Below are 14,450 nucleotides of genomic sequence, written 5' to 3' on the forward strand. Positions count from 1 at the left end.
TGTGCCAGCTTCACGTTTACATCCGAGGTAACTCTTTTCAGAGTACTTTTGACAACCAGCCCCACACGTCAAATGCTTGCTGTTCCCCACAGGTACCACCACACCCTTCTGACCAAACACAGATTGGAAAAAGCACATCTGCCCACAACAACTTGCTCTCCAGCGCTCTCCAGCTGCTTCACAGGCTGCAGAGGGACTGCTGCCGCCCAGGCCCACCGGACTGCCCTGAGCTGCCCTAGGCTCCAAACGCCTGATCTGCTTAGCTGTTCACCTGCTCGCAACGGAGCCACAGGATAGAAGCAGCAGATGGCTAAGGAGCATGTGGCAGCACTGGAAGATCAGCGTAGCGAAAAACAAAGAATAATAATTCTTCTACTCCAAATACCAGACAGTTCAACTAGTGTGCAACTTACTTCCAGGGAAGTAAGGCAGACCCCCTTTATGCATCATAGCCATATTTCACAATGATTTTCTACAAAGGAACAGAGGAAAATGTCTCTTTGAAACTCATGCTTCCAAAAATGTGGTGTTTTAAAACTGCATTCAAACCTCAGGAGTCGCTCCTTTCCTGTTACCTCCGAGATCAACGTGCATCTGCACACTGTTCACCTCAACAGCTTTAGCTGGGAAGCAACAGAAGTTTCATTCCCAAGTTAGAGGAACAATAAAAGCCCACATATGACATTGTCACTACTTTCTCTCCTGAAGTCAGATTTCTGCACAATGTGATGCTTTTGTAATCTGTAATATTGTTTAATATCACATCTAAAAAACCTCTATAAAATAGCCAACAAATTTGACAGTTATCAAGAAAGACTAAATACACACAGAGGAACATGGGAAATGTGTAATGTAATTTCAGCCAAGTTACTTGCTCTCTCGGGGATGGAAAGTTCAATAATTCACATTTCAGGAGGCCATCAAATTGTTTTGGTAGTAACAAAGGAACTGCTTCAGGACACATCAGACAAACATCTAGCAGGGTGACCTATAGAGCCAAGGAACACACTCTGACAGGAAACGAGAATAGGGAAAAACTAAATAAGTAAAACTGATTGAAGACAGACTGATTGGGGGTGAGGTATTGTCAACAGGCAGAAAATATGCTGCTGCTTTTGTATGTAAAGGTAGCACACCAGTGAAAGAAGGTCATGTCTACAAGGATTCAAAAGGGCTGCTTAAACTTCAGCCATGGCTCACAACACAAAAAAGCCATTTTCTAAGCTCTCAGAACTGAGCACACAAGGTACAAGGGATGCAGAAAATTCAAAATCATCATACTCACATATTTACAGAGAAATGAGATACATCATAAAGGGGCAACTATAGTTGAAGTTTCAACACCAAAAGGAGCTTAGTTTGACCCTGAGCAGAACACTTAACAGAAAAAATAATGGATTCATACTGCACTTTATTCAGGCACAATGGAAAGTATTCAAATATTTAAACCTCTATATTACAAACTCTTCTCCACTTTTTCTGCTTTCATTTTGCCCAGGTAAACTGAAGTTATAAGGAAACAGATCCACTAGAACTTCCCCACCTAACACACTGTGCAACACACTTTTGGCACTTGGCTGTCCTGCAAGAAGAGCTGCAAGGGCGAGTTCTTAGCATGTGGGTCTGTGTCACCTCCATTCTTTTCTACACACTGTGCTGCTAACAACTGATTAATCTGGTTGACTGCTGCTTGCTAGAATATTGGAGGAGGACAACGATTCATAGTTACTATGATACTTTATCCAGCTGAGACTAAGGTTTCAGCACCCCCTGGCAAGGCTCTGCCTTAGAATTTCCCTTCAACTATTTATCACAAAGACAAAAACCTAATCTCAAAGGTTGCAAGACATCTGGTGAATCTGCAGTGCTCTGCAAGTCAACTGTTCAGTTAATTCACCTTTACAGCAGCTACACTAGGATACATGAATATGGTTGTCCTACTTACCTAAAATATTTTCATGCCGCAGCAATACAGTGTTGTACAATTCAGTTTCCCTGAACCAGGATTTTTCATCCCTAGAAGAGAAGATCTTCACAGCAACATTTTCTCCTTGCCACTGACCCCTCCAAACTTCTCCGTAACGGCCCTTTCCTGGTGGGGGAAAAAACCCACAAAGCTGTTAACTAATAATCCTCATAGGACAGAAGGACCAGAATTAGCTAATACGATGGAAACTCAACAGTCATGGGCCCAAGTATCACACTGAAGTGGGAAAAAGTATTTGCAGGGGTAGTCAAACTATGTCATAGTCATGCTGTGCTCCGCTGTCCCTTAATTTTTCCTGTTTGATTCAACTACAAACTCAGAGTATGTATCTCTCCTCCTTGCATGCTGGTACAGTGGACAGAGTGTTTGTACTGGGCAGGTGTAATCATTCAACCACCAGCAACGAAAGCACTTCTGCAGCTTAAACAAGTTGGGCAGCATACTACAAGGTCATTCTACACAATACAAATAAATCTATGAATTCTGAAGTTAGGAGGACAGGAAGGATATATAATGCTGGGGGGATAGAGCCTTTACATCTCTGTTACACCATCAGCCCTTGTAAAAAACAGTCAGCACAGCCAGACACACAAAATGCAGAATGACAATTAATAAAATAAACAAACCCAAAACAACAACAAAAAAACCCCAATCCCAAATAAAAACAAAAGAGAAAATCCAGCCACAAACAACAATTAAAAAGGATTTAGGGAAAAAAACCCCACCAAACCCAATCCTGCTCTGTGGAGATCAGGACACACTGTCTGCATGCTAAGGTTTTTACCCAAATAGCTTAGAAGAAACGTATGAAGTTATCAAGCACACAAAAGCAAAGCAACATCCTGGACTAGGCAGACTGCAAGTTCTGGTCATTGCCATTTTCATCACAGTCCACCTACAATAGCCTCTGACTTCATGCAACAAATTGTGCTAGATTTGACAACTATAAATATCTAAACTCTGCCCTTCTTTGTTATGCTATTCAGTGTTCTTTAGAGGCACATATGAATCAGCAGCAGGTATAACCAAATGAAGAGAGACACCCAACACCAATGTCTCAATGCCACCACCCAGAAGAGGCTTCCTGCACAAGTGCTTTCATCTGGTTCTGCTCTACAGGCTAAAACACATGGTGTCTGGAAATAGCGCCAGCCTGAGTTAACTTGGGAGCAGGCATAATTCCAGACACACACACTTACTCACACAAATATATACACGCACAGAAAAATGTCTATTGCAGGCAAAATCATCATACATATCATACCCTACAGTTGCAGAGAATCAGTGGATGTACGCTTGGATTTAATGCAAGTGTGAACAGTTGTGCCTACTCAAATACATACTATAAGCCAAAAGCAAAGAAACACTGGTGAAAAGTAGGCCCAGTCCCTCTAGGTTCACGGATTCATCTGTTTTAGTCAGACTTGATTTAACATCCTGATGAGTTAAAACTTCTAGTGACTTACAGGAAAATGTTAACCCATTCTGAGTTCAAGCCACTGAAGCAGCAGCACAGAACATACTTAAGCAGTCCTTTTTTTTTCCTGCTGGAATCAATCATTATGCTTTCCTCACCTCTTTAGTGCCAGTATGGCATCTCAGCTCAGTCACTGCCTCAGGGTATCTTTGACCCAAATGCTTCCTAAAACTACTAAACTCCAATTTAACACCATTCAATTCATTATATATATATATATACAGGCTGAAGAAAAACGTCACAGATCCTTAAAATGAATCCTGAAGTCCTGAAAAAAACTAAAGAGCCAGAAGAGTTTTAGGGAAGAATTACTAGAAAGATTCTCTCTTTAAGGGGGAAAAGAGCAGCAACAGTACATCATCGCCTACACAGTCCCAAAACAACAGCGCAGAGCAGGTAAGTTACAAAACATTCGTGCTCCCATTTTAATGGCATAAACCCACAGGGGTTTGGTGTAGGTTTTTTGTTTGTTTGTTTGTTTTTCCCAATGCCCCATTAGCTGCTTTGCTTGATGCTTTAACTCCAGATCTCAAATCCAGATGATCCTTTTCTAATTCTAAAGCTTTCTAACTGAACACCATTTAATGAACCAATGTTTCACAGTTTGACAGTTTCAAACTTCAAATTGAGCTTGCTTTTTTAAAAACATAGTTTACTTAGCTTACAAAGTACGCAAACAAGCCTAGTTTGTGTTTTTTTTAACACTGCCTTATTGAACAAAGCTTTATTTTTCAATCACAGAGCTCAGGTGATATTTGCCCCTTTCTTCTGCACAGATCTGACAGGAATTTTTCCACTCCAGTTTCCAAACCCAGACATGTGCCATAAGCTGAAGCCTAAGAAGTTTTGTATAAGCGACTGAGAAAAAACAGTTGATTAGGATGGGATATAAAGCTTTCATTCTGCATTTGCTACCAAGACTTGGCACTAGATGCAAACAAGAATTATACTAACCTACACACTCTACAAGTGTGATCTGGCGAGCCACTGTTCTTTGCACCAAGAAAGGAAGTCCAGAACCACTTCCAGATGTGCAGGAATGGTCCAATAAATCCTGTTCAAAAACAAAAGCAGAAGTTTACAACCTATGAGAAACTACATTTTCTCCCCATTTAAATACACAAAGGCACACCACTTCACAGGACAGGTTAAGTTAAAGTTTATTAGTATCTCAATGGCTCTGGTGTGCCACTTGGTCACTCAGGGTCAAGACAAACCACTGCCATCACCATACAGATGGCCACAGAATGCTATTCAGCAAGATTTTAGCACTTCAAAGAACATCCCATGCATAGAAGAGATTGGTAGTGGAGCTGTAACTTAGGCGTAATCACTTTCTGTTGGAAGTTTTGCAAACAAGACAAGGAACAGCAAACAAATCAAGCATCATTCGCAGATTTCGTATTCTGTCTCTATCTTATATTTGGCATTACAGTATCATTTTGTTTAGCAAATAAATAATTTTGTTTAATAAATAACATGACAACAAATTTACTGACCGTGAACCTGGAAGCTCACTCATAGCCTACAAGCTGTCCTCTGTAGTCAAATTCCACCCTTTTTCAGTCCCTTGTTGTTTTCTTACTTAGCTTATGCTATCTCAATTCTGTATCTGTCACCTATTTCAAATAGGTTAATATCAGCTCTTCTCCCCCCATAGTTTTCTATGTCTTGCAATAATCTGAGCCGCCTCAAAAAGAAATAAACTTACTTTCTCTGACTTCTATACTTAAAACCTTCATCCCTATAACAGTTAGCAGAAAGAAAAACAGTATTTACTTCTGAATATTCCTGCAGACTTTTCCCATTCTTCCAGTCACCTGTGGCTTTCCTAGTAATGATGACTAGAAGGGCACAGCAACCCTAATGCGTTTTCAGTAATCAGAGCTAAAGTCATGTCCCAGCCCCGCTGATCTATGGCACCAGATACTCTCAAAATCTGTTTTACAAATCGCTATGAATAAACGTGTATTAGGAGGAGACATTCAGAACTCTGAATGGTTTTTTATTACTATAAACAGACTCTAGAAAGAGCCACAGCTGAAAGTTCCCAATTGAAATGGTAAAACAGATAAAACCAACATATTCTTGTGATACAACTTGTTTTTCAGCACCTTTTTAATCAGTGGCCTGCACACAATTTGTGCTCAGCTGACTGTTTTGTCTGAAGTCATACGGGGGAGGGGAGTCAGTCTTGCTGAAGGAAAACCTACAAACGGGTGCCTTCTGTGTCCATGTGAGCCGAGGGGAGAGGTGACAGCCCAGAGCTCACGTCCCAGGGCTCACAGCCAGGGTTGCCTCAGGGGCACCCAGACCTGACAGACACCCACCCGCGGGGACGAGACAGCTGCTGACACCACTGCCCACCAGCACGAGCGCCTGCCACCCCCCCCCACCCCCCCATGAAGCACACTCTGGCAGGTAGAGTGGGCAAGCACCCCAAAACCAAACCCTCCTGGAAGGGCTGAGCCAGCAGGTGCAGCAACCCAGGCCCCCATCGCCGACATACCACCCTCCCCACTTTTGAGTCCAGGCTTGGATTTACAAAACTACATGCCGCTGCAAATCCGAGCTTCAGCTGTAACAGAGCGGGAGGAAGGCTGCTGCAGTGATCCTCACTGCCTCGCTCTTGCATGCTCTGCTTTGCTTCTGACAGTGGGAGCCACTGGTGAACTGCAGGTTAACTACACCCAGTGCTATCTGGGATGTCCTAGTGTATCTTACCAGGCACCACCCCAGAGAAGAACAAGGACCCAAGAGGTCCTGTATCATACTCGTCAGACTTGCACAAGATATCCTGAAAACCACATGGCACCTTGATGTCACTAGGCACCTCTGTTTTAGCAACCAAAACCCAAATGTGAAGTTAATTTAGTAAGTCACAGAGAGGAGAAACAAAATCATTTAATACTTTGCTGTGATTGCAGGTAACCTGCTGGGTTAGGATTTGTAGATACATCTGCAGCATGGCAACAACTGCTAGCTGCAGGAGCCCACTACCTTCAGCAAGGAAGGTAAGGAGAGAGAGAGAGATGCTTTGGTTACAGTTTATTTCACATGCATTACACAGTAAGCTGAGATAGAGAACTGTTACTCCCAAACTACAGGCTCTCCTTTGCTCAGTCTGCCCCCATCCAGTTTTCTGTCCTTTTCCTCCATTCCATTTGCATCTCTTCCCTCCACCCTGGTTACAGCATTCATTCCAGTTCTCCCCTGCCATATACACCATGCTGGTTTCCCACCCCAGCTCCCATCCCTGCCCTTGCTGCCATTACTCCCTCAGCCCTGTACTGTCAATGACAGTCTCCCCAACGCTGCCCGCTCCCAGGACACCTGGGCGCTGCCCAGCCTCCTCTGCTCCACCTCGGCCCTGCATCCAGAAACACCCCAAAGGTGCCCTGGCTGGGGAAGAAGCATGCCCCATCTCTGTGGGGAGCACCACATGGCATCCGGAGGGGAAGGGACTCACACATCCAGGAACAGATCTTATAAACCATAAGCTTTTGAAGTGGCTCAAAACGGAGAGCCCTGAGAAGAATGGCCACAAGCATGTCTGCCACCACAGGGCTTTCCCTGATAAATATCAGGTCCCTGCCCCAAATCAGAACTTCTTTAAAAAGACAACACTCAAATTACTTATTCTAAGTCTTCTTTCCCTAAAGTGGCTGAATGGCACTGGATGAACAGTCCCTTAAAAAAAAAAAAAAAAAACAAACAAAAAAAACCACAACACATTCTGTGGTAGACAACAGTCATATGGGAACTTTTGGTCCAAACTATTCAAATTTGGTACAGTTACAAATAACTGAAAACAGTTTTAAAATAAACAAGGCAATAGGAGATTTACCTGTATCACCTACACTAGATACAACATTGATACTCCAAAAACTTTTCATAACAAGTCTTTCTTAAATTTTTTTACCAGTTTCTGGTATTTTTAGTGCACAGACACCAGACCTTAAACTGTAAGCTTATAAAAAGACATGAGTGAGATTCTAATTGAATGTTAAAATCCTATTAGCCTTTTAAAGTGCTAATACCCAGCGACTTTTATGGCTAGGACTTCCATACTAGTTCAAAGCGTTAACTGTATTACTGGACTTTTATCATCCTCTTTTCCTTTGTAAAGAAAAAAAAAAAAAAAAGGCATAAGCACAATCAACTTCCTAGTATTTCCAGCAAACTGCACTACTGAGCTTTAACCAGATCCAGTGAAATCTCATTTCTCCTAACAAATTTTTAATGAGTGCTCAAGAAAAACATAATCTAAGAATAACAGGAGACTACTGTTTTGCTTTTTAATACAAACTGAGAGAGCTCATTTTCCTTCCTGCTTATACCGGAGACAAATCCCCCCCAAACTTATCTGCAGCGACTGTAAAAACAGGATTTGAAGAGGCCACAGCTCTTTCCATTCCCCATTAGGAAGCTTAGGGCTTTAAGCATTTGCGACACTATGGAGACTAATCCTAAATGTAAACTAATCTAATGCATAACAGAACCGGCAGTTTAAAACACACAATGGAGAAGAAAAATCTGGAATTTAAAAAAGACTCACTGTTTAGATGAACATTTAGAAACAAGGAACTATCAATTTATTTATTTTTTCATCACCAACACTCAAGAGGCACACCAGAGGCACTGCAATCATACAGCTATGAAGGTCTAACAGCTGAGAACAAAACAGCTCCATTAGACCAAGCTTTTACAGTTAGCAACTTCTCAAATTTCTTTTTAAAAGAATTTTGATTTATTCTTCTCAGGTTTTATCACCCTTTCCAAGTAACATTAAACGACTTGAAGTGCAAAAGGTTTGCAAATGGAATGGAAATGGTCTTGCACTGATAAGAGATAAGAGCTGGTATGAGCTGGCAAGCAGTGCTTAGTTACACACATGCCTAGTTCACTGTGAACATATCAAAACTGGCTGCTTTTTAGAACAGTAAGACAGAATCTAGCCTTGTGGGCTAATTCAAGAGCGCCAAAGGCGCTTCAAAAAAACTAAATTACCAAGTATAGTTTATATAGGGTCAAGCTGAAGCAAAATAGCAGGGCTGTAGTAGAAAGCTGCTGTAGTTTGCACTCATACTTGATGTATGTGAAGTGCTCTGACATTTCAAGCACTAAGAGGAAGGCAATTCCCTTTGCATCCTCTTACCAAGGAAGCCAAAACTTGTTACCAGAGTGACCACTCTAAAGTACCTCTAGATTGGTATCTTGCCCCTGACCGCACCCAAAAGCGGTGCCCTTTATTAGGGTATTACAAATGCAGTGGAGTAGCGGACATATAGTAGTATCAGACATATGGAAGTATACAGGGGCACTGGGGTATGAGAGTATTGGAATACTAGAAGTGTGATAACATACATGATGCTTTCCTCTAATGCTCTCCCAGCCTCCAAGCACATTCAGCTCTGGAACTTCCTTAGCTAGTTTGATGGTTGGTTGGTTTTTTTCTGTGTGTTAGGGGTTTTTGTGGGGTTTTTTTGCACACCCATGTGGGGTTTTTTTTTTTAGTGTGCTTAACAACATACAGCCTTCTCATCCTGTTGCTCTTTGAATACATACAAACTTGTAGCATCTAGAAAATTTCTAGAGTTCCAGTGGTTCAATTATTCACTACGTTAAGAACCACCTTCCATATTTTTATCCTTGCTGTTACTTGCTAATTTTGATGCCTTCCCTTGTTATTACATTGCAGAAAGTGAAAAACTGATTCCTATCTACCCTCTCCCTCTCCTTGCCCCTTGCCAAGTTACATGTCTCCATCATACATGCGTGCCCCCCCCCCCCCCCGCCCCCCTTCCCCTTAAGAGAACCAGGATCATCTTCCTGGCTGAAGCATTGCTTTACTTGGTCCCCACACAGGCCATTTCAAAAATGCACACTGGGGCATCCAGGTGACCAGGAGTCTCATTATTTACTTGTAATCTATTGTTCCTTAAAGGATCTTCCCTGCTCCAATGGTATCCCTTACTGGCCATCTCAAACCCTGAAAACTTACTTGTCAGGACATACTGTCTTGTGAACGAAAAGGTTTTCCACATGATTCTTCTAGCACTTATTCACAGCGGTGTTTTATAGAAACTTCTCTGCGTCAGAACAAAGAGATGCAAGAAATAGTTCCCAGCTCCCCAAAATAGTTCCACTTCCTGAGCAGTCCCACGAATCTTTCTTTTAATAAATTCCCACAGCTGGGCCTGCAAAGCAGTTGTCAACTTTCAGGTGAGGAGATGCAGCCGTTTTCTGGGGTATTTTTTGGACATAGCCACAACTGCTTCCCTGGTCAGTGATAACCAACGCTTTCTAAGGAAGGTATCGAAAGGTATCCCTCACTTAAAAAAATACCCATTTTTCCTACAGAGAGAAACACAATCCAAAACACAGAAAGAAAATACCCAGTCAATGTATTTAGTAGCGTGGTATTTGTGGTTTGGACCTTTTTTCTTAGCCACTTTTCAACACTGCAGTGAAAGCACCTAAATGGAAAACGTTTTCCAACCTCTTAATGTTGAGGAGATTTTATCTTAGAAATGCAAGGAGGAGAAAACTTCCCTTCCTTGCACTAGTTTCGGAAACAAACACTCAAGGTGCCTGTGAAGCCTTACTTACTCAGTTTCGATTAAGCATGGGAATGTGCTAGAACCACTTTTTTCTGGCCTCAAGTGAAAGGGTAAGATACATTAAGTCTTTAAAAAGGAAACACTTCCCCATACAATTTTATTTTCCAGATACTGCATAAACAAGAACACATTTTAAAAACTGAGGTTTGAGTAAGCAGTTCTCATTCCTTAAAATTCCTACCACTCTTCTGTCAACAGCATTTCACTGATTTTCTAGTCATCTGAGAGCCCTTCTACTAAGATCATGGGAGTCACTTTTCAAGTTTTAAAAAGTTAAAAGATACCTGTATTTTCTTCTTCCTCTAGCAATCACATCTTTTCTAGCCTTCCAGGCTGTCTTTTGTTATAAAAGATGTAGTACATTTTTATACCTTTTGTATCACTTTCAGGCTACCAACAATCAGGCATACTCTTTGTTGCTGTTTAGACATCGCTTCTAGGAACATAAACAGTTTGACTACAGTTTATACCAATTCTCCAGGTCAAAGGATCTATACTTGCAAAAGCTATCTTTTGGTTAAGTTTCATTTAAACTACAACTTTGCAAGCACAGGAACGTGATCACCAAAGTCCTAAATCTAAGTGGCATCCCCTGGCAGCCACAGGTCCTGTTATTGATGTGGCCATGCCTGGAGGGTACGAGAGGGGAGTTCAGAAGCAAAGAAAGATCGCACAAATTTTCACCATGCGTGCAGGTTACTTACTGCCAACGTGCTGTCTCCAACATTTGATGCAATGAGTCCCTCAATTGTGCCATATTCTGCATCTCTAGAATTGAGCCTCTCCATATGGTTCTTCTGTATTCTCCGGATGATCAGCACAGCTACTGCAGAAAAAACTACCAACACTATCACAGGGGCTAGTATAACAATGATTAGTGTTTCCATGCTGTAACCTGCAGCTTCTCCTTGAAAGGTTTGCCCTGAGAGAGGAGGGGGAAAGGGGAGAAAAAAAAACAGAAGAAAAAATTTTTTTTTTTAATTCCCAGCAAAAGTCTTTAAAATGAGTAGCACTGACACAAACATTTAACTTGGCAGCCACCTAGTCTGAAAGAGGCTGTGAGACAGCCAGAGCTATGAGTGTGCGCTTACACAAAAGATGCTACAGGAACAACTCCCTGCAGAGCTATCAGAACAACCCACCCCTTCAGAACAGTGATTGAGCAATTCACTCACAGGCAGTAACTCAATCCCAACCCTGACTGCACACTGTAACCCCTATCATTCATCCAGCAATACAGATCATTCAACCTGTGGACATCAGATGTGTGCCAGCGGGCCCCAGGGTGGGGAACAGAGCAGAGAGGGCCTCACTGCGTTCATGAAACCCTTACTTTCGCTACCACTGAAGCCATCTCACTTCCATCACATCAGATGAAAGCCGAACCCTCTTCCCTTTCTCAACATGCACTACTTATTAATTAACCTCTCACCTTTAGAAGAAGGCAACTGTGCAGTAATATTCATGTTGCACAGGTATCCCTGGCAGCACTCAACAGCTTGGTCAGGAGACGGAGGTGTTTTGCATGTCATTTTCCCTTGTTCGTAGACTTGGAAACAGCCTTTCTGGTAAACCTTAGCACCATCGTTAATGCTCAGGGAAGCAAAACATTGCTGGCCTTGGCAACGATCTCCATTCCCACAGGACATGCCTTCACACACACATTCATAGTGGACCATATTTAGCTTCAGTTCATCATCTGTAAAAGGGGAAAGTTGAGGAAAAAAAATACTCTCAATAGCTTCAGTTATATAGAGCTAATTAAATCATTAGACAATATGCCTTCTGTTTAAGGGAAGAAATAATACTTGCAGTTAGTGCTGAAGAACCACCAAGCAGGAGCTAACGATACTAATTTAGCTGTTTTAGCAAGACAAAGATATGAGCTTTCACTATCAAAGAAATACCAGTCATATCTGCCCGCTCCAGGTACTCAAATTTCCAGAGTTCAGTGACATTTTACATCACCTCTTGCACATACACTACTGCAGGTAGACAACACAGGGGCGTCACCTCTACAGGGACACTCAGCAGGGAGGAAAAAAAACCTAACAAACAGTAAATTTAAACAGATCTGCTAAACCACATTATATTTCTATATGGAAATAGTTATTCTCAAGCATTCTGGCAATGACTAACTAAACTGCATTAGCACCATTTAAATTTGCAGCGGACACAGCTACACAGGATTTAGCGGGTCTAACTAGCTTGCTTGATAAGTACATCTGGACCTACTGTCCCAGGAAGGCAAGCCTTTGAGAAGTACCTTGCAAGTCTGAGTAACCACTGGAGATAAAAGGTAAAGTGAGAAGCCACACACACTGTCAGCAGGTACACCCCCTACCTTCCAACTCCAGGTGCTTTCGCTAAGTAAAAGTAAGAATTTTAAGAGAATATATACAGTAGGAAACTAAACTAAGCATCCTCACGAAGTGTCCAGAGATTCCCTAGCTGGGAAAAACCCCACACTCTGCCCAGAACCGCACACACTGCCGCTTTCAGGAAGAGCACATGCCTTTAAACACACAGCACAGGGTCGCTCCGGTCTCCACAGGAGAGGACGCCACTTGACTAGCTAATGGAGGACACTGGAAGCTCTTCAGTTTCCTGGAAGACACAGGTGCCCATGGTAGTAAACAGCCATGTGCACTCACAGATGGCTGAGAAAAGAGACACAGCTGTGAAGGACAGAATAAGTCACCGGTCTCTGTTACATGCATCCTGTGCACACACATACACGTATTTATGCCAACTTAAATCATGCCTACATTCTCTTTTTCAGTTTTAACACAGGAGAAGTTTCCAGCCACAAATACAGTGGATGCTCCTACAACAGCAGCTGAACATACCATGTGTTGGCCTTTTTCAAGCCTATCATTAGAGTCTGCCCATTGGGAACGTAACTCTGTTTCCCCCTTTTGTTTTCCTCCCCTCCTCTTCCCACAGCGAACAAATTCACAAACACAATTTTCCATTTCTGAACTGCTTACAAAAACTAAATTAAGGAAAGAATCCTGAAACTGGACAGTGTCTGTCACAGTACTGGCACACACAATCCCAGCCATACACATACCAAGTAATAACTTTGCTAGTTTTGTGGAACTTTTTTTTTTTTAAAAAAAAGTCATGCCAAACATTCCTATAATAAAAGTTGTGTTCCTTTTCTTCCTCCCACAACAGCAGCAGTAAAACACAACTGGTATTGTAACACACAAGCCCTTAATCTTGGTTCGTCTGGCTGGAACTGCCGAAGGCATTCAAAGCCAGAGACCATCAAGGGACTTAACTCCCAGACCATGGTCACGACCTGCCTGAAAGAGTACAAGCTCCATACCTTTGGTAAGGACAGCCTTCCCCACACAGCCCTCAGGCAGCAAGGATTTCAGTACCTCCCAGTGAGCAAGACGTTTCTGCTGTCAGACAAACACTTGTCTGCGAGGACAGAGCTGAGGTTTGCAGGCTGCAGGGACTGCCATTGCAGCTATTAAGTAACAGCAGAAACAGCTGCTGTACAGAGTAGGACAGCCAACCCACCATCTGACAGCGGTACTAAGTCCACGAGGAAAATTCATCTGGCATGCAGCCTGACCCAGCCTAACGCTCCCCCCTCTTCTCTTGACTCATGGACCCTTCAAGACTGAGCAAACCTCACACAAGCCAGAGGAGCAGTTCTGGCAGAAAACCACCTCCGCTCACATGCCACCTCTTTGGGGAGCTCTGCAATCCCCCCCAAAAAGGCCAGGAAGCGACTGCACAGCCACAGGGCAGTTCATCAGCCCATGCAGAGCAAACTTGACATCCCTTACAAGCAATGAACTAGGACACTACAACTCCAAACATGCTACCTGTCTTCTGAAAAGACTGCTGTAGTCTGAACGCAGGGTGAGCGATCTGACATGACACATAGGCTGTGGATTCCTTTAATAGAGCATGAAGACAGAGTAACCCTGACTGCATACATGTAAACTGCTGCAGATCCTGATGTATCCATGGACCAATACAGATTGATTATCTGCTGTACAAAATGAAACATCTCTGGTGAGGAACTCCCTGGCTGGAAACGGAGATACCCTCCTTCATGACTGTTACTATCCCTTACGCCCCAGCTGCTCCATTCTTAGTTGTTTTTCCAGCTCCTTGGTACACACAAGGCTTATTCAGGCTGCAGAACCAGCCAAAGCACCAGCCGTGTCCTCCATTCCCACCTCTGCAGGCCACCAGCTATAACAGAGCTGCAGGTCTGAAGCCTGAGAGCAGACAGACGGGGCGATGCTTCAGTGAACGCGCACAAGCCAAGCACTGCACTGTACCCATGAAGGCCACAAACGAGCCAGCCGGGGAGGGCCGGGTACTCCATAGCCGT

The 14,450-nt window shown here is 42.9% G+C and overlaps 1 protein-coding gene across 2 annotated transcripts in view; it reads right to left on the reverse strand.

The window, feature by feature from the left end:
• ACVR1 (activin A receptor type 1) overlaps window positions 1–14,450 on the reverse strand; it is a 68,138-nt gene that overhangs the window by 13,104 nt on the left and 40,584 nt on the right. For both annotated transcript variants that reach the window (XM_056349093.1, XM_056349092.1), the window contains exons 3-6: window positions 11,520–11,786; window positions 10,792–11,009; window positions 4,419–4,518; window positions 1,946–2,092 (exon numbers count right to left, since the gene is read on the reverse strand). In XM_056349093.1, coding sequence (XP_056205068.1) covers window positions 1,946–2,092; window positions 4,419–4,518; window positions 10,792–11,009; window positions 11,520–11,786 — 732 coding nt within the window. The remainder of the gene's footprint in view (window positions 1–1,945; window positions 2,093–4,418; window positions 4,519–10,791; window positions 11,010–11,519; window positions 11,787–14,450) is intronic.

This window comes from Falco biarmicus, chromosome 8 (assembly GCF_023638135.1).
Source record: "Falco biarmicus isolate bFalBia1 chromosome 8, bFalBia1.pri, whole genome shotgun sequence".
Classification (NCBI taxonomy): domain Eukaryota; kingdom Metazoa; phylum Chordata; class Aves; order Falconiformes; family Falconidae; genus Falco; species Falco biarmicus.